The 21,599-nt window shown below is 39.5% G+C and overlaps 1 protein-coding gene across 1 annotated transcript in view; it reads left to right on the forward strand.

Annotated features, from left to right (window-relative positions):
- The window catches only part of rxfp2a (relaxin family peptide receptor 2a), a 114,222-nt gene extending 95,972 nt beyond the window's left edge, over positions 1 to 18,250 (forward strand). Inside the window, exons 11-19 of the mRNA XM_066650913.1 lie at positions 692 to 763; positions 953 to 1,024; positions 5,665 to 5,736; positions 5,845 to 5,916; positions 6,212 to 6,441; positions 10,041 to 10,451; positions 12,169 to 12,387; positions 16,587 to 16,842; positions 17,069 to 18,250. Coding sequence (XP_066507010.1) covers positions 692 to 763; positions 953 to 1,024; positions 5,665 to 5,736; positions 5,845 to 5,916; positions 6,212 to 6,441; positions 10,041 to 10,451; positions 12,169 to 12,387; positions 16,587 to 16,842; positions 17,069 to 17,111 — 1,447 coding nt within the window. The 3' untranslated portion in view covers positions 17,112 to 18,250. The remainder of the gene's footprint in view (positions 1 to 691; positions 764 to 952; positions 1,025 to 5,664; positions 5,737 to 5,844; positions 5,917 to 6,211; positions 6,442 to 10,040; positions 10,452 to 12,168; positions 12,388 to 16,586; positions 16,843 to 17,068) is intronic.
- Positions 18,251 to 21,599: the final 3,349 nt, after the last annotated feature.

Consider the following 21,599-nt stretch of genomic DNA (forward strand, 5'->3'; position numbering starts at 1 on the left):
CAGTCACACAGCTCTAGGGGCCTGGAGGTTGTGGGTTCGATTCCCGCTCCGGGTGACTGTCTGTGAGGAGTTGGTGTGTTCTCCCCGTGTCCGCGTGGGTTTCCTCTGGGTGCTCCGGTTTCCTCCCACAGTCCAAAAACACAAGTTGCAGGTGGATTGGCTACTCAAAAAAGTGTCCGTAGGTGTGTGTGTGTGTCTGTGATGCCCTGTGAAGGACTGGCACCCCCTCCAGGGTGTATTCCCGCCTTGCACCCAATGATTCCAGGTAGGCTCTGGACCCACCGCAACCCTGAATTGGATAAGCGGTTACAGATAATGAATGAATGAATGAATGAATGAATGATGTAATGAAGAATTTTCCATGTCTCTAATCTTTTCTGTGCACAAAGAAAAGCTGGCAGAAGCGATAAGACAGCCTGGGCTCTCTACTTGTGCTGAGCGAGGTTAGTTAGTCCGTAGCTTTAGGAAAGAGAGAGGTCCAGTCTGATTGAATAAGATGAAACAGATCTACTTGTTTGCTTTGGCTTATCATCACCCCTGCGAGAAACTAATCTAACACCCACAATATAGTCAAACCCATGCATTCAGTATACCACATTTTTTGGTTTGAAAGGTAAAAAGGCATCATCACAAATATAGCTGCATTCTGATTTGTCACAGGTTACTCTATAATAGGCTTTTCTGTCTTTAGGTCATTACGTAACAATAAGATCAAGATGCTTCCAGAAAACACTTTCCAGTCACTTGGATCACTGGCAGAGCTGTAAGTATTAGAGTCTAGTGGGTATGCACTGTATTTAAAACAACACACCTGGGTTTCACCCATTCAGAAAGGTGATTATTAGCACTCCCCACACCCCCATTTATTTAGGCTTACAGTTTACTCCAAACAGATGCTCCTGTTTTCCTTATTTCCTAACTTTCTGTCCTATTCACTGTTTTTGTGTTGTAGTGACCTGTCTTGTAACAGAATTGCACAACTTCCAAGCAACATTTTCAAGCATCTAAAATCACTGCTCAAACTGTGAGTTGCTATTTTTTTTACTAAATCAACAGTTTAACTCAAAGAAGTGGAGGGTTACTGCCATTTCCCACAAAACTTAGTGACATTCCTTAGGTATGGGGGATTTGGGGATTTAGAGACTTCTTTGGTGAGAATGTGTAATTGGACCAAACCTGTGGAAGATACAGCACTTTTAAAACTTCCCTGGTGGTGCAGTCTCCTTTCAGAGTAGATGAATCTGATGATTAGTCAAAGAGAGAGACTTCAAAGAATGTACAAATATTCGGTACCCTTGCTATACTTATCAGCAAATAAACAGTATGCAATATTTGAACAATTTAAATACATATTGTCACTGTCTACAGATAATATGTGTTTATAGACCATAGTACATTATTTGTTGAAGGTAAAAGTGTTTGCAACTTTTAATGCAATTTAATATAAATATATTCATTCATTCATTAATGGCTTATCCCGTTCAGGGATCCAGTCCGGAGCCTACCCGAAATCACTGGGCACATGGCTGGCACACATCGTGGTTGGGTCCTCAGTCCAACACAGGGCACACACATTAAGTCACACAATTTTGGATTGTCAGTCCACCTACAAGCATGTGGTTTTAGGAGGAAACTGGAGCACACAGAGGAAACACTCAAACCCTTAAACCCACAACCTCAGGTGCCTGGAGCTGTGCAACAACAACACTAAATGTTGTGCCATCCTGTAGTAAATATGTGAAATTGTATTCTGTGTCAGGACTGGCGCCCCCTCCAGGGTGTATTCCTGCCTTTCGCCCAATGATTCCAGGCTCTGGACCCACCACGACCCTGAACTGGATAAGCTGTTACAGATAATGAGTGAATGAATGAATAAATGAATGAATGTAGCTATCTAAGACAGCTAACTGCATTTCTGACAGTGCTACAAAACTAAACATTTTGAGCTGCAAATTAGTTTCTGTGGTAATTCAAACAGTTATTAAAAACTTACAGACAACTTAAACTTCAGCCACCTATAAACAACAGTAAACTTTATTTTCCCTCAAACATACCAGTCCACCTTAAAAGACATGGAGCTTAGAGCTGTGTTTCCCCACAATCGTAAACACCGTATGTTTACTTAAGGTACAAACCGGATTCCAAAAAACTTGGGACACTAAACAAATTGTGAATAGAAACCGAATGCAATGATGTGGAGATGGCAAATGTCAATATTGTATTCGTAATAGAACATAGATGACAGATCAAAAGTTTAATCTGAGTAAATGTAACATTTTAAAGGAAAAATATGTTGATTCACAATTTCACAGTGTCAACAAATCTCAAAAAGGTTGGGACAAGTGGCAATAAGTGGCTGGAAAAAGGAAATTGAGCATATAACGAACAGCTGGAAGACCAATTAACACTAATTAGGTCAGTTGACAACATGATTAGGTATAAAGAGCTTCTCAGAGTGTCACTGTCTCTCTGAAGCCAAGATGGTAAGAGGATCACCAATTCCACTATTGTTGAGCAGAAAGATAGTGCAGCAATACCAGAATGGTGTTACCCAGCGTAAAATAGCAAAGACTTTTAAGTTATCATCATCAACCGTGCATAACATCATTAAAACATTCAGAGAATCTGGAACAATTGCTGTGTGTAAGGGTCAAGACCGTAAAACTCTACTAGATGCTCATGATCTCCGGGCCCTTAAACGTCACTGCACCTCAAACAGGAATGCCACTGTCAAGGAAATAACAGAATGGGCTCAGGAATACTTCCGGAAAGCATTGTCAGTGAACACAATCCACCTTGCCATCCGCCATTGCCAGCTGAAACTACAGTGCAAAGAGGAAGCCATTTCTAAGCAAGTTCCACAAGCTCAGACGTTTGCACTGGGCCAGGGGTGTTTTAAAATGGAGTGTGGCAAAATGGAAGACTGTTCTGTGGTCAGATGAGTCACGATTTGAAGTTCTTTATGGAACACTGGGACGCCATGAAATCCGGACCAGAGAGGACAAGGATAACCCAAGTTGTTATAAACGCTCCGTTCAGAAGCCTGCATCACTGATGGTATGGGGTTGCATGAGTGCTTGTGGCATGGGCAGCTTGCATGTCTGGAAAGGCACCATTAATGCAGAGAACTATGTTCCGGTTCTAGAACAATATATGCTTCCCTCTAGGCGTCATCTCTTTCAGCAAAGACCCTGCATTTTTCAACAAGATAATGCCAGACCACATTCTGCATCAATCACAACATCGTGGCTAAGTAGGAGAAGGATCCGGGTACTGAAATGGCCAGACTGCAGTCCAGATCTTCACCTATAGAGAACATTTGGTGCATCATAAAGAGGAAGGTGCGACAAAGAAGGCCCAAGACGATTGAACAGTTAGAGGCCTGTATTAGACATGAATGGGAGAGCATTCCTATTTCTAAACTTGAGAAACTGGTCTCTTCTCTCCCCAGACGTCTGTTGAGTGTTGTAAGAAGAAGGGGGGATGCCACACAGTGGTAAAAAATGGCCTTGTCCCAACTTTTTTGGGATTTGTTGATGCCATGAAATTTTGAAACAACATATTTTTCCCTTAAAATGATACATTTTCTCAGTTTAAACTTTTGATGTCCAATTAATGTGCTACACTATGTATCACCCCTTTTGATCTACAGCCACCTTAAGGCCTGTGAAGCCTTTACAGCCAATTTCAGTGGGCTTTTCCACCTATTCTTTTTACAGTCCTCTGTGAGCCCAAGATATTTGGTCTTCTTTTGCTCCTCAATATGGTCTTCCCAGGGGACAGTAAGCTGCTTGGATGTGTAGTCTGATGTAAAGACCAAGTCTCACCTGAGTCATGGCCTCAAAATATGTTGTGTGAACTTCAACTGCTTCCCTAGTTCGGTCTCCAGCTGCCAGTCACAAGCTGAGGCTAGCAGCCTGGTTGAGCCACTGGCCTCTGGCTGTCATCTTTCTACGGCTCTGACAGAGGTGATGTTGTGCCTTGTGTGGAGCTGATGTTTACTCAGGTGAATACTGACACAGATTATGCCAGCTACTGCCTTCAGCACCTGTTATTGGCACTACATTTACCTCCCTTCTTCCAAGGCTTTTGGGCAGCAGTTCGAGCAGTGCTCCAAGAAGCATCTTCCCTGGCACAGCGGACATTCTTGTCTGTTGGCAAAACCCAAGCAGTGTAGCTTGGGAGAATATCATACCCTGATTCGATCAGGAATTCGGAACATTTGATCTTGTGGACAGTCGCATGGTCCAAATAGTCCAGTTTACCTGTTTCTACATCTGTCCAAATCTCTCCCTGGATCAGTTGGTGTGCCTCTTTTCACTTGACCTTATCTTAGTGAGGTTCTTCAATTCTGCTAATAAACCATGTGTCAGCCTCGCTTCAGCCTTACCAACAGCCTCCTGTACCTGTCATTTCCTCTCAATTCGCACTGTGATGTCTGCAGTGCAGACTGTACTGGCAGACGAGTCCCTGTAGAGTAGTACCACATTAACTTGTGTGACCTGGGATTCTTCCATTAGCCTAGAGAAAAGGAGCTGCAACATGCTGGTATGCCTATAAAGTGCAGTATTACTGATACTCTATGGAATTAACAGCCACCTGCTCAGAAACTGACTGATACTGCATTTAAGGCCCTCCACCATGGTCACTTGGACCTCATATATTAGCTAATAGATTTAATCATGTTGTGATTTATATTTCTTATTTTTCAAATTTATATTGTTTGTTTAAGGCAGCACCATAGCACAACATGCAGATTCATCGTCACATAGCTCCAGGGTCCTGGGGTTTGGGTTCGAGCCCTGCCATGGATCACTGTCTGTGAGGAGTATGGTATGTTGTCCCTTTGTTAGCGAAGGTTTCCTCAACGTTCCCTTGTTTCTTCTAGAAAAACATGTTGGCAGGTGTATTGGCTATGCAAAAGTGTCCATAGGTGTGAATGTGTGAGTGAGTGTGTTGTCCATCCAGAGTGCCCAGTGATTCCTGGTAGGCTCCAAACCCACCTCAATACTGAATTGAATAAGCAATTACAGACAATGAATTAATTAATATTATTTGTTTATAATTTGTTATATTATTGGTTACATTTTACATTATTATTTGGTTGATGGTGATAGATGGGCAGCAGGATGTTCTCACCATGATTTTTAGAAAGGTGGATGTAAAATGCATACCTGTTAAGTTGTAATCATTCTTTTTAAAATAGAATAAATAAACTTAAGAATTATGCCTGAAGATCCATGTGACTGAAGTAGAAGTGGTACCAGTGTGGAATAGGCATCAGTTACACAAAGCAGTTACAGTTCAGTTACACTGAGCAGTTACAGTGCTTTTACTTTTATTTTATGAACCTTTACTATAATCCAAGAAATAATATATTTATGTATATAGTTTTTTTTTTTTTAATAAATACATATATTTGCGGAAAAAGGCATCTTTATTTGAACATTGCAGACACAAACTGTTTTTTTTTTTACTGTTTTAGGTTTCAGTTAAATGTGTTACTATATTCAATTAATTGAGCTACATTAAAAATAATACTTGTGATATAACTGTTAAGCAAGGTAATTACTCCTTCTTTTAAGGGTTAAATTTGTTAAAAGTTATATGACATCAATGTAATGAAATGTGTGAACAGGGTTTTTTTTCCCCCCTCCTCTTCAGAAATATATCTCACAACACTTTGCTTCACATTCATGCTGGACATTTTGATCACTTGGTTCAGCTGGAGTCCCTGTGAGTAAACAATAATACAAAAAAAGTGCTTTTGGAGAAATATTGTGGCTACATTAACTGCAATAATTACTGTTGCTGTGTTTAATCACAAGTTTTTGTATCTTCCAGTGTACTTGAAGGCATTGCGATTCCAGATATCCAAACTAAAATGTTCCTTCCAATGAGCAAGCTGTCTCATATGTATGTATACAATCGCCTCCTGTTTTGTTCATTTTGGCTTTCATGCTCTTTGTTTCTGTGACTTGGCCTCAGAGATTTACCCACCACACTTTCTAGGACAGTAGATCCCAAAATGGGGCTATAGAGCTTTGGACAGGGAGAGGTTTGGGGCGGTGACATGAATGACATACTTAATGTATGTAACTTATAATAATTGTACTGTAAATGTGACTTTATTTTCAATAAGAAGATTTTCTATGAATTACAATGTTTTGAAAAAGTTCCTGTATTCACCATCACTCCTTCTATTTTCCAGATACTTTAAGGATTTTCAATACTGTTCGTATGTGCCACATGTCAGAAAGTGCAAGCCCAACACGGACGGGATCTCTTCATTTGAGGACCTGCTGGCCAACATGGTGCTGAGGGTATCTGTGTGGGTCATGGCCTTCATCACCTGCTTTGGGAACATCTTTGTTATTGGAATGCGTTCATGTATTCGTGCAGAAAACAACCTTCATGCAGTGTGCATTAAAGTCCTGTGCTGTGAGTTATACCTGAGCCTTTACAACACACACACACACACACACACACACACAACACCCAAAGACAGAGAGACCCATTTACTCACTTATTCTCTCCTACATACACAACGTATTGTCAAGCTGCCACTGTTGCCATCTACTGTTGCCATTACACACAATTAACATGATTAAAATGAGGTAGCATTCTATTTATATCAGTTCATACAAGAAAAGAGAAATTCAAAAGGCTGCCTCATTGGAAATTTGAAACACAATAATAGAGCCAAGAAAACCAAACTGATCAATTTGGTCCAAAGACTTTAAAAAATATATATATTTCTTATAAATTATTATTAATTAAAAATTATGTATTAATGCCCAACATGTGCTATTTTTTAGTTCTTTATATAATACTGGGGGGGAAAAGCTGAATGACAAAGCTGTGTATTTAAAATGTACATCTCAAATTAGGAGTAGTAGTAACCAATCGTAAAAAACAAGTAATAATGTAAGAACAGCCTTTAAACATGGTACAATTATTTTGTTTTACAGATGATAGATAAATCAAAATAAATGCTGTATTTTTAAGATCATGCATATTTCTGAGCACCAGTAATGTTTTTGATACATTGCATGCACAGAAGATACTACAGTGGCAAAAAAGGGACACTTCTAATTTATCATACAAATATTTGAAATTCATTTTGATAATAAGTCAGTGTTACTTTTGTATATAATAACTTATGAAGTAGATATTTAGATATTTTAAACTTAACAACACATTACAGTTTTAGACATTTTAGATTGAGGAGAGTTGATTTGATTAGTTATTGCTCCAGGGGTTTTGGTTTGAGACTATGAGAGTAGTTGATGTTACTGAAAATTGCTCCATCAATCAGGACTTCTAAATAGAAAAAGAAGTGTTGATAGGGTGTTATTTCAGTAAAATGGGGTTTTAAGGGTATGAGAAGCATCGATTGGATCAGATATGCTTCAGCAAACTGGGTTTGTATAAGGAATGAAAGCAGTTCATTTAACTGAATATTGCTGCATATATATATATATATATATATATATATATATATATATATATATATATATATATATATATATATACACACAGCTGGTAAAGGAGTAGTACTTATCAGCAGAAACTTGTGAAACTAATAGAGCAATTTCCACACTGACGTTACACTTCAGCAGCAATATATTTGATTTTTATAGCAATTACAGCAAGGCAGGAGATTTCATTTGTGATCAGGCCAATTACAATATTAAAGCGAATGCAGGGAAACTAAATTTGAGAGAAAAGGAATTTAGGCTTTTAAATATAAAAAGAAATAAAGCCCCTGTAATACTGCAGTTACATAATCATGGCTTATGCTGAGCTGTCACTTTATTATATCATCAGTAGATGTTCCATGAGCAAAATAAGTCTAATCATACCATCTGAGCTCATGAGATTGACATAATATTCCTTAGTAGAAATACCATTGAACAAAAAATTTTGACCTGAGATACTACTGATCCAGGTAAAAAAAATGCAAGATATTTACAGCTTGAGACTGAGAAGGTTGACCGTGTTGGATCAGAAATGTTTGAGTTCCTGTCTTTAGTTGCAGATAAACAAAAGGACTGATATCTCAGGCCTGACACTTGGACAATGTTTACCATTCTGGGGAACTACTGTCCTGATGGTCATTTTTGTTCAGAGGCTCAGCATCTTTTAATGTGGAACAGTATGTTTGAGGGGAAAAAACGGTTGTTATTTGTATGTAGCTGAAATTGATCTTTTCTGTAAGCTATGTCTCAGTTTGTGAATTACCACAGAAATGTTTTTGTAACTTTGGTTCTGTGTTTACTTTCATGCAGTGGGAGGTCTCCCAAATTTGCTCATTTCTCATGGCTCAGATAGCAACACACAGAGAAAAATCCTGAGACATTTAGGACCAAGAACCTTAGTTTTATCCTCATTTAATGACAGGGCTTTGTACAAACATTGGAACTCTTTCCATCATGTAAACAGATCAGAGATCTAGCAGATTTTTGGTGAAAAGTGTTTTTAAAACCTTTAACTGAGATCCCCACTAAAACTGAAAACGGGTAAGATTATCCCAAGTTTTTATCACGGATCAGTTGGAACTAAAGAGGGCAACGAGTGAATCGAGCACTAGGAGGAAGATGGAAGCATGCCAAATATTGTAAATTGCGCTGCACAGTTAACAATACTGAAATGTGTATAATAATCATCATCAGTTTAACAGTGGTAAAATTAATGCCAGGGAAAGCCTTGATTTAATATTGTTTCTTCCTTCGTTGCTCACTGAAATAAGCAGAGACATTCTGTAAAATGCAGAATATAAACTTTCTATCAATACAGATGTATTAGTTGTGTGGCAGTGTATTATTAGGTACTGATTTTTATATCATGCAGTGCAGTTCAGTAGATTTTACTTTGTTCAGGCAGCGGTGGGAAACGTATTCCTACTGGGGGAAAATTAACATTTGCATATTGGGCTGTATTCTGCAGATTGCAGCAAAATTACATACAGTCAACTAATATGGACGTAATACTTCACAAAATCACCTTCACAATATGCCATTAGTGCACTCACTATATGATTCTGCTCTGCCACACTTTTCAGCTCCTTTTTAGGTCACAGGAAAGAAGCTTGCTGTGCAGTCCAGTTATCTCTGAGCACCTTAATTTTCTCTGCTCATACAAGTCACTGCACTGGCATAACTTGTAAGTTTGGTGGTGTGATGTCTTTTAATGTTGCTTTACATGACAACAGCAAGGGTTTCTCTGCAATTGAGGCATATTGGCTTGCCTTTCACTTCAATGAAAACGCAATCTGTTGTCAGTTTTTCTTGGAAGACACTTATCTAATTTTATTTTTTTGCTAAGACATTTTTGAAAACTCTACTTAGTTGTTGCATGAGACACTGCATTCATAGCTCTCACAGCCAATTGGATCATCCAAAGGTATTAATTTTATTTGTGGAACAACTGATGGCTAAAGCCAAAGCATATAGCTAATACAAACCTTGGAAATATGTAGTGGGCCATGTATTGTTGAGAGGATCAGCCATGCATGACCTGCAGACCACTGGTTCCCCATCCCTGGTTTAAGGGAAAACTATATTTTTAAACAATGTAATGGTACACAGTGGAATTTAGTTATATATACATTTAGTAAATGATAAAATGAGGCTTTGTAGAATACATTATATGTCCTTCTCTGCATTTCTCTTGAGGAATTGATACTGAATTTTAGAATGTTAAAGTTACCCTATGTAATATTTTTACCTTAAAATTACAGCTTCAGAATCATTGTGATGCATCAATGACCTGTAATAGAGAGAATAGAGCCTCTGTCATTGATGCTTTGGACCCAGCACTGCAGAAACGCCACTATATACTTTTGTAGGAGGGTAGGAAACCACCCCTCCTCCCTCCCCACTGATTTCAGTACAGCGCTGTAAAAATGAATTATACTTAAAACCCAAACTTTACCTAGTGTTCCTTTAAATCACTGGAAAAGGTGCTTACATCATGCAAGGGCATTTAAATAGCAATTTTTAAAGGTTAAGAGCAATTTAAATCCTTTCCTCCTGTAGGCGCAGACTGTCTGATGGGGGTCTACCTGTTCTTTTTGGGAGTTTTTGATGTGAAGTTCCGTGGCAAATATAACCGGAATGCGCTCCTGTGGATGGAGAGTGTGGAATGCCGCACTATCGGCTTTCTGGCAATGCTGTCCTCCGAGGTGTCTGTGCTTCTGCTGGCTTACCTGACTCTGGAGAAGTTCTTGGTTATCGTCTTCCCCTTCAGCCACCTGAGGCCAGGAAAGCTGCAGACCGGTCTGGTTCTGACCTCCATCTGGCTGCTCGGATTCCTCATAGCTGCCGTGCCTCTGCTCAGTGATGATCTGTTTGGAAACTACTACGGAAGAAATGGAGTCTGCTTTCCTCTACACTCTGATCGGCTGGAGAAGCCGACTGCTAAAGGATACTCCACTGGAATATTCCTAGGTGAGAATTCAACAAAATCAATGCTAATAATATGCAATTATTTGTCACTGTACAAACATACAACAATATGTCTTCCGTATTTAACCCATCTGGGGCAGTGATCACACACACTAGTGCACTAGGGGCTGTGAACACACACCCAGAGTGGTGGGGAGGGCAGGGGGGCAGTCATCCCTGGCACCCGGGGAGCAATTGTGGATTCAGTGCTTTCAGCTGTAGATTGAACTTGTAATCTTCCAGTACCAAGCCCAGTCCTTAAAATTGAAACAGTTCCCTTACATTCTTGAATTACAACCAAAACCATGAAAGAAACCCACAAAAATAAAAAAGGAAAGAAAGAAATTGACTGGAATTGAAATGGCATTGAAATTGAGACAATTTTTTAAATTTTTTTTCCCATTTTGTCATTGACATGTCTGTGGTAGTCATTCCAGTGCATGATCATGAAATATATTTTGTGATAGCACAACATACAATGGACATACATATAAACACCTTATAAAGTACAGAATATATAGTGCACACCTAAAATACAATATAAGAAAAGGTGTATTCAATCATGCTTACATATAAAAAGCAAGATTATCTTTTATTATAGACTCTGATAATATGTGCTACTCTGAAAATGCTTAACATTTGTTGAATAATCTAATCATGGTAGAAAATAGGCTATATACGCATACCTGCCCAATGATTCTTCTGAAATTTAAGGGTACCAGCATACTTCAGAGCATACTTTTACATTTGCTTTTCTGTGGAGATTAAGTAAGCAAGGTCTGAATAAGCACAGTCTGAATTCCTGTGTCAGCAATGGGTGTACCATAAAATAGCAGAAATCCGACAGTAAGAAGTCTCCACAAATATTTAGACATAGTTTTTAAGGATCTCTAAAAGCTCCCAGAAGAAAGTAACTGAAAAAGATGGTTGGCTGAATGAAAGGAATCTGAAACTTTACCAACAGTTCTTGGCAGTTTCTTCGAAATGTGTTTCTTTATACAAAATTATTTAGATGAGATCACAACCATCTCAGCAATGGGCTAACAACATCTAATATCTGACTACTTGAGCTACTACTAAAGTTAATGTTTCTAAAAATGCTGTTGAAAGGCTCTCAAGACTCTTTTAGAAGCTGTATCCTTGACAGATGCATGTTTATTTTTTTTCGGAAGGGTCTTATTTACTTATTTTTCTGCTCAAAACATGATTCGAAATAACATGTTAAGTAGTTGTGCTTGAAGACAAGAGATTCCAATATATCCTGAAGCTGTGTTTCAAGACAGAGAAAATACTTAAGACGTCCACCTTACAAAACACTGCATCCTAAATGATCACTGGTCTAATTTGCTAGTGTTTCAAACATTTCTTAGATTATCTGTTGCTCACTTAATAATATTCTATTACTGCACGATTAATGACTTTTATATAAATTAAGTTGCATTATTAAGAGTGTATGTTTTAGCTTGGATGGTGTGAGCAGTGTGTCACCTTCAAAGTTGAAATGAAAACTACGCCACTGTTCTGTTGCAGTTGCCATTAGATATTTTACCCACATTATTCGGGCTATTTGTTTCTATTGTATAGGACCTCCTGTAGAAACCGATATCTTATACTGTTCAAATATATTTTAAGCAGACAAAACCAACTTTGAATTTAATTATATAGTTGTCTGACGTGTGTATCTCCTTAAAGCTTTATCTGTTTGTCTCTTTATCAACAGGACTGAACCTGCTGGCATTCCTAATCATTGTCTTTTGCTACTCCAGCATGTTCTACTCCATTTATAAGACAGGCATCAATGCAACAGACGTGCGCAGCCGACTGCACAAAGACGTGGCAGTGGCCAATCGCTTCTTCTTTATTGTATTCTCTGATGCCCTCTGCTGGATTCCCATCTTTCTGGTCAAAACACTTTCCCTCATGGAGGTGGAAATTCCAGGTTTGTAAATGAATTTTTTTGTTTATTATTTGGAATACACAGTAATACGCATTTCAACTTTTCTTTTCACTTTTATCTCAATAAGAATTTGCTTCACCAAAGTTGCACCAGTCTGTAAAGTTGTTAGTGAATAGCTTCAGTAACAGTCTCTACTCCTCTGGGAAGTCCTAACATTCGGTAAGATTTATGGCATTCAGCCACAACAGCATTAGTAAGGTCAGGAAATTATATTGGATTGATTAGTTCTGGAATACTACTGTTTCTCCAACATATCCCAAAGGTATCTGCTGGAGGTCTATTACCAGTTACCTTCACAGCCCACTGCCTGCTATTAGGATTTATTCCCTTCTAACATACATTTGGCATTCTGCATGGAGACCATAGGCTCATATGCAGCTCTAGTGGGGCCCAGTTTTTTGGTCAATGCTTAACTGTGTAACTGAATTGTTAAAGTACTTTAATTCACTGATTAGGACTTTGTCCTTTCCTATACGTATGATTATCTCTTTTTAAAAACACTATTGCTCATGCTATTGGTACAATTAGACATGAGTTTCCCTTTTGAGTCTTGGTTCCTCATGCTGTGGGTGTTTTTTCTTACCAAGATTTCCTTGGTCATATTCACTTGGAGCCAGGATCTGAATTCTTTTAAAGGCTCTTTGTTTACAACAGCAGCAGGGAAGTGGGATGTGGGGATGCTGAGGGGGGTGCTGCATCCACTGCTTTTTAGGATTGTTGCAGCTTGTTACAGATCCACTGCATGCCAATTTGTCATCGAAAATCTCTCCCCCTTTCATTTTCAATGGTTAGTAGTAAAAAAAATGTGAGGGATTGTGGGATCATGGGAGGTATGAACATAACTCGTGGAGCGGGAAGAAAAGTTGACCTGGCTTCAAATGCATGCAAATTACACACAGCAGCCACACTATACAATTAGGCAAAAGCAACCTTCCACACAGCTAGTGCACCATCTTTGTTTGAAATCCACAACTTCAAGAGACAAGTTCCTTTGCGTCCTGCATTGTAGACAGACGCATTGTAGAGAGGTACCACCACAACACACATTAACACATCATCACCACCAAGTCAGTGTCACTGCAGTGCTGCTGATCATACCTGCTCTGTTATCCTGTGGAGGCCCTGACCATTGAAGAACAGGGTGAAAGGTGGGAAATAAAGGATAAAAATCCACAAATGGACTATAATCTGTAATTATAAAAGTACAAAGTGCTCCTATATGGTCAGTGGACTTAAGAGAATGGACAGTGGGTGTAGAAACAAAGAGATGGTCATAATTTTATATTTGAGCAGTGTTGATTGTAAAGCGTCCTTGGGTATCTAGAAAGGCACTATATAAGTGTAACGATAGATAGATAGATAGATAGATAGATAGATAGATGATCAGTGAATGACAGCATTTTAGTGCCACATGTTAAAAGTCATAAAATACAAGCTTTCAAGAATACAATCCTAATATTTTGAGATTAAAGTCATACATTTTGAGAATCTAAAGTCACTGTAGGCTAAACAACAGCATCTTGTTCCACTTGCATATATACACAGTGTTTTATACACCGTGCTTTTTAAATATATTTTCAAAATATAAATCATCAAGTCGGTGCAGCAGGTAGTGTCGCAGTCACACAGCTCCAGGACCTGGAGGTTGTGGGTTTGATTCCCGCTCCTGGTGACTGTCTGTGAGGAGTTTGGTGTGTTGTCAATGTGGGTTTCCTCTGGTTTCCTCCGACAGTCCGTTGAGTCAAGAGAGTTTTATTGTCAATTCTGCATATGTACAGGACATACAAAGGATTGAAATTATGTTACTCTCCTCTCCAAGATGCAGTAACATTTAACAAAAAATAGACTAAATTAAACTAAGCTAAGTATATAAATATATGAAAGTGAACAAACAGAAGACAAATGCAGGACATACGATACAAGCAGCTCACTGATAGACATGAGACAATGGGACACTGATTGAAGACAATAACCTGATTTGGAGGTAGGATAATGGATGTACAAGGCAGTGTAAACAATAGTGAAAAAAATTGTAATAGAAGGAGGTAGGATACTGGATGTACAGGGCAAAGTAAACAGTAGTGCAAAATAATCGTAATAGGAGGAGGTAGGATACTGTATGTGCAAGGCAGAGTAGACAATAGTGCAAGATAATCGTATAACAACTAAATAAAGTGAACACGTGCATACTGGTTCTATTGAAAAAGTCACAGTTGGGTCTGATGAGGAGCTTAGATGACAGTACCAATATAAACAGAACTGGTGTCAACAGTAGTGCAAATCCAGGGATATGAAGCCTGGAGGCTGGTTAAAGAGGTTGAGTGCCTGCCTGATTTTCAAAGTCACAGTTGGGTATTGGTGGTAATTGACGAAGTTGCTGAGGAGTGTGTGTGTGTGGGGGGGGGGGCAGAAGTGGGAGGGGGGGCAGAGCAGGGAGAGAGTTCAGCATTCTCACAGCCTGATGGATGGAGCTATCCCTCAGTCTGCTGGTCCTAGCCCTGAGACTACGCAGTCTCCACCCTGATGGCAGCAGACTGAAGAAGCAGAGCCTGCCAAGCAGAGGGCTTTTCGTAGGAGGCAGGAGCTGTATAAGTCCTGAAGGCAGGGGAGAGAGGTACCAATGATCTTCTCAGCAGTTCTCACAATACGCTGGAGGGTTCTGCGGCAGGATGCTGTTCAGGACCCGTACCACGCAGTGAAACAGCTACTCAGGATACTCTCGATGGCCCCCTTGTAGAAGGTGATCATGATGGGGGTGGGAGCTCTTGCTCTTCTTAGCTTGCGGAGAAAGTAGAGCCGTTGGTGAGCCTTCTTGGCTAGTGATGCTGTGTTGATGGTCCAGGAGAGGTCCTCTGTGATGTGCACACCCAGGAACTTGGTGCTGCTCACCCTCTCCACAGCAGCCCCATTGATGGATAGAGGGGCATGTTGTGTTGATGGATAGAGTTCTCCTGAAGTCCACAACAATCTCCTTGGTCTTCTCAGTGTTTATGAGAGAGATTGTTGTGTTTGCACCAAGAGGCCAGCCGGCTCACCTTGCTCCTGCAGTGTGACCCATTATTGTTGCTGATGAGGCCTACCTAACTTGAAGAAGAGCTTGGATAGTGATGGAGAGCAGTCATGGGTTAGCAGAGTGAACAGAAGGGGGCTCAGCACATCCTTTGGGAGCCCCCGTGTTCAGAATGATGGTGCTAGACAAATTACTGCCAACCCATACTGCCTGTGGTCTAGTCAGTCAAGCCAGTTGCACAGTGATGTGTTCAGTCCCAGTCTGTCTAGTTTGGGAATGAACTGTTGGGGGACGATTGTGTTGAATGCAGAACTGAAATCAATAAAAAGCATTCTGACATTAACTGTCTTTCTTGTCCAGATGAGTAAGGGCTGAATGGAGAGCAGTGGAGACAGCATCATCAGTCGAAAGATTTGATCGATATGCAAACTGGTAGGGGTCCAAGGAGGGGAGGGGGGGGTGAGGAAGACCTGATGTGTTGCATGACTAGCCGCTCAAAGCACTTAATGAGGATGGAGGTAAGTGCAACCGGGCGGTAGTCGTTGAAACAGGGGGTGATGACTTCTTTGGGACAGGCATTATAGTGGTGGCTTTGAAGCATACAGGGACTAAAACCTGACTCAGTGAGGTGTTGAAGATGTCAGAATACACCTCTGCAAGTTCGCCAGCGCAGTCCTTCAGCACACGACCAGGTATGTTGTCAGGTACAGGAGCTTTCCGAGCGTTGATCCTGCTGAATACACTCTTCACCTTGTCTGAGGACAGTGTGAGCACCTGGTCTCCAGGAGGGGGGGGTGGATTTATGTGCCAGGGTGTGGTTTAGTGCCTCAAACCGAGCGAAGAACCCATACCAACCCACACGTTGGTAGGTGGATTGGCGAACTGTCCAAACTGTCCGTAGGCGCCCCCTCTAGGGTGTGTTCCCACCTTGCGCCTAATGATTCCAGGTAGGCTCTAGACCCACCGCGACCCTGAACTGGATAAGGGTTACAGATAATGAATGGATGAATGAAAAATATGTTGCTAGCCCAAAACATGGATGTTATATCAATTTCAGCACCCCTTCCCTAAAACACCTTCCCACATCCCTGAAGAGCATTTTTATAAATCACAATACAAATGTAACTAAACAATGTGATTAAATGCTACTGTGTCTTTTCATGTCATGCAGGGACCATAAACTCCTGGGTGGTGATATTGGTCCTGCCCATCAACAGTGCCCTCAACCCTATCCTGTACACCCTGACCACCAGCTTCTTCAGGGAGCAGGTGGAGGTACTGCTGTGCCGCTGGCAGCGTAGCTCATCCTTTATGAAAGACCGCAAGAGCTTGACCAGCACCACCATCTACATGGAGGCTTCCAAACACACCTTGTACCACTCCAAGGTCTACATTCCACGGCTCTCAGGCCCAAACTCGGATTCCAGGTACAGGTGATAGGGACAGGAGTTAAAGAGGTCTTGTCATTATTCCTCATCAGCCCAGGGGAGGAGGCAGTTGTGTGGTGGAACACAAGAGAAGTATGGGCCATGTTTCTTGGCCAGTGAAATAGCCTTCTCCACATTTTTCATGATAGCGTGGCCCCTGGAAGAAGTGTGCAACACACTTCAATCCTCTGACCCTTTCATATGTCCTTCTCATACATATCTGCAGGTTTCTAGAAATGGAGCTTTCCCACATGAGCAGCCAACAATAAAGACCATCAAGTTTGTGGAGAGTTTGTACGACTAAGGAGAAGTTCCTGCAAACATTTTGAAACACTTCTCAGACAGTGGGGTCAAATCAGATGCATCTGTCACCATGGGCTACATGCTATGGGTCCAGATCCTGAAGCAGAAGGTAAAGAAACAGTTAAAGAGGAGGAAAGTTTCTACACTGTGTGCTGCTCATCATGTTACTTCAAACCTTCGAACACTATACATACTCAATGTTTTTTTTTTACTCACCACAGCAAAGTTTACATGCTCTGTAAATATTTTTTAACTCACATTATTTATGAGCTTCATTAGAATTTTTTTTAGATATCTTCCATATAGAATGAACAGATTATTTCATGACTGGTTATGAATGTATATTAATTCAAATGTCTTGTATGTATTCGTAATGCCTCAGACTTCCTTTAAGCTTCAAGATATATTGGAAAATCTTGACCCAGCTGGTATTATATTTAAAATGTATATATAATATTAAATGTAAACACAGGCTTCAGCTGCTGAATACTCATCACATTCACAGATGCTGAGTTTTTCCATGGATTTATTTTAGATGTACAAAATCTGTGTAATATCATCTGATTTACAACTGCCCTGTCACCAGCTTTGTACTGGTGTACACTTTATAGTTCATGGTTTTAAATGTTGTGGCTTCTTAAAAGTTGCAGTTTTATTGCACTAGATGCGCTCTGGCCACTAGATGGCATAGTTTCTTAGGTTTAATCAAGGATTAGTCAGTGGACTCCGAAGTTGTCTACTATTCCATACTGTATACTGATTCTACTCAACTGTAGTTAGCAGTATGTTATCAACATGAAATTCTCCAGTTTGCCACAGATGCTTGGATGATGAACTTTTTAGCAAAATATTCCAGCATGAGTGCTGTTATTGTGAAATATTGGATCCCATAGTGCACAACAGTAAGTTCAGGGGGATATGGTACATTTTTCATACAATATAATTTATTGCAGGCTAACAACATTAGTAACATCCAATATAAATGTGTATATATACAGTATGCAATGTAGATGCATTTTGATTCATTTTAGTGAGGTTTAAGGAAAGATGATTACAGTTGAAACATATTGCTCTCTCTGAACATTTAATTTGTTCTCAGTTTTTAATGGAACCTAATGTAACAAGATTTTTAAAAATTATTTTGGAGCATTTCTTATTAAAATTTTAACGCAAATGGTAACTGGAGTTTTTGAAGTTATATAAAATGTTTAAAAATAAAAAGGATTTTGCACAACAGCAATAATATCTTCTCTTCAAATGTTTTATTGATTTATAAGTGGGAATTTATTAAAATATTAACCCTTAATGATTGGTGTTTAGGCTAATAACCTTATAATAACCACATTAGCACCCCCTTGTGGAGCAGTCCATAAATATAAATCCTTAACCACAGGGTTGTATGTAATTGAGTGAGTGGTGCTTCAAATTTAGAAAGGGAAGTTGTGCTGTGGTACTGTGCATTTTAAGAAAGACATATGCCATGTGACGCATAAAGAAACAGAAGCATTGAAGGAGTAAAGGATAGCTTTTTGAAAATTCACAGGTATTTCTAGTGGGCGGTGATTCCATTCCTGCTGTATAGAATAGTCGATTTAATATTATATGGAGTTATATGGAAAAAAGTTTAAAATTAGTAAAAGCATTCTGCCTAACAACACTTGATAACTGTGAAAAAAAATAGCAGTTCCCACGAATGACTTATTGTTTTATAACATTATAAAATAATACAAAATCAACAAAACAGTATCACTGCTGCACAGCTCCAGGATCCTGACGTTGTGGATTCAAACCCTTCAACCTTGGTGTGTTCTCTCTGTATCTGTGTTGGTTTCCGCCCATTGTCTAAAAACACACGTTGGTAGGTGGATTGACTATTTAAAAGTGTCTGTATGTGTGACGGTGAGTGTTTGAAATTATCCACAGTGTGTGTGTGTGCATGTGACTGGGAGTGTGAGAGAAACCCTGTGACGGACTGGCACCCTGTACAGATTTAAGGCCGATGTATGCTTCTGCCTTGCATCCAAAGATTCTGCATAGGCTATGGACCCATCGGGTTAAAGAAAGAGTATGAATGATAATATAATATAATAAAATATAATATGGGCAGCATGGTGGTGTAACAGGTAGTGTCACAGTCACACATCTCCAGGGTCCTGGGGCTGTGGGTTCGATCCCCTGCTCCCGGTGGCTCTGTGAGGAGTTTGATGTGTTCTCCCTGTGTCTGCATGCCTTTCCTCCAGGTCCCTCCCATGGTCCAAAACCACACATTGATATGTGGATTGGCGACGTGTGAGTGTGTGTCCGGCACCCTCTCCAGGGTGTCTTGGTGTGTCCACTGATTTTGGGTAGGCTCTGGACCCACCACAATGCTGAACTGGATAAACGGTTACAGACACTGAATGAATGCCTGAATTAATAATAAAATATAATCTAGATGCATTGTAATGGACTGGCCTCATGTCCAGGGTATATTCCTGCCTTGTGCCTAATGGTTCTAAGTTGGCTTTGGGCCCACCATGACCCTTAACTAAAAGACATGATTGAAGAAAATTATTTCATTATTATAATATAAATATTTATGCACTGTTGTGAAAATAGAGCATAAATATTTACGTATTTTTTATAGCACAATTTATTTTATTTATTGCTTATTGTAAAAATGCAATAAAACATTTTAAACAGTGAAATATAGCATTATTATGTAAAATTATGACCAAAATCAGAATAAACCGCTGAGTAAATGTCAGAAAGCGGTTCAGAATCACTCACTGTTACTAAAATAATGCTCTACATACTCTGTCAGTCATGCTGTCTCAACAATAAATAATTTGGCCATGGCCATTCTCCATCCAGTACACGATAAAGCAAAACATGATGTAGTAAATAGTGTATGAGTTAATGAGTGAATCATTCTAAACTCAGTGAGAGCAGTAGCCCTATGGGGCAATAAATAAATGATGACTTATTGGTGACTCTCTGCTTGCTCTGTCTGGTCATATAAAAGGTATTAGTTATTCACTACCACAGAGCACTACTGTAACATTTAGTTTTATTTTTTTGTTTTTTTTTTCCTCACAAAAGTCAATTATTAGTTATGAAATATTTAGTACATGTCCTTCAACATTCACTCTACACTGACACATGAACACCTCTTCTATGAACAGGAATTTGAATTATCCAATATTATCTGACAATTGTGGAAAGAAGAAAAGTGTTTTTTCATTTCTTTTTATTTTGCTCATTGTTGATGTGACAATGCATGATGAGGCCATTTTGAAAATTCAAACCCGTTTCAAAAATAATTTATGTCCTTCATGTCCTAGCTGCGGCATGGTGGCACAGCAGGTAGTGTCACAGTCACACAGCTTCAGGGACCTGGAGGTTGTGGGTTCAAGTCTGGCTCTGGGTGTCTGTGAGGAGTTTGGTGTGTTTTCATCGTGTCCACATGGGTTTGCTCCTGTTTCCTCCCACAGTCCAAAAACAGACGTTGGTAGGTGGATTGCTGACTCAAAAGTGTCCGTAGATGTGAGTGTGTGTCACCCTGCGAAGGACTGGCGCCACCTCCAGGGTGTGTTCCTGCCTTGTGCCAAATGATTCCGGGTAGACTCTGGATACACTGCGACACTGAACTGGATTATCAGTTACAGACTATGAATGAAATAATGTCCTAGATGCCATTAGAACGGGTGCTAGTTAATTATGTTTTGTGTGTGCTAATACACAAAAACAATATATACAAGACAAACCATGTGAATGGAATGAACAGGTGAATGATTTAATGTTAAAAAATATTAAATATGGGCTACTGACTTGTGTAATTATATTGACCACATCATCAGGAGATTGTAAGTTCAATTTACTCTTTCTGGGTATTTTTCACCCTTTACTCAGAGAGTGGCTAGCAAATGTAGGCATCTGTTAACTTACAAAGCCTTCTCCCCAAGCGTGTTCTCTAATTCAGTGATGATATTTTAGCATCAATTTCAATTCCAGAGTTCAAGCCATGCTCCTGGTTTGTTATCATTTTGTGATTAGGGGAGAGTGGGTGAACTTTGCAAAAAAATAAATAAATAAATAAATAATGCAACAACTAACAATAAACTCTGAACATGTTACAATATGAATTATCTAATTATATTTATATTACAAAAAAAATATATGTTTTTGGACGATTAGCCCATGCCATTTTTTTCTACCCAACAAAAGAATAACTTCCACTTTAACTCACAAACTAGTCTCTGCCACTCGCATGGAACCCACTACACTATATCACTTTTCACTATAAGGAGAGAAAACATACTCTCAAAACCCAATTTACATCATCCTCATAATATATGAGTGGAATTTACTATAAAAAAAAGTTAGGTAGAGTATTTTGAATGTAAATATAAAAAAGCATTTGTTGAACATAGTTCATTCATTCATTATCTGTAACCGCTTATCCAATTCAGGGT

This window comes from Hoplias malabaricus, chromosome 18 (genome assembly GCF_029633855.1).
Source record: "Hoplias malabaricus isolate fHopMal1 chromosome 18, fHopMal1.hap1, whole genome shotgun sequence".
Classification (NCBI taxonomy): Eukaryota; Metazoa; Chordata; class Actinopteri; order Characiformes; family Erythrinidae; genus Hoplias; species Hoplias malabaricus.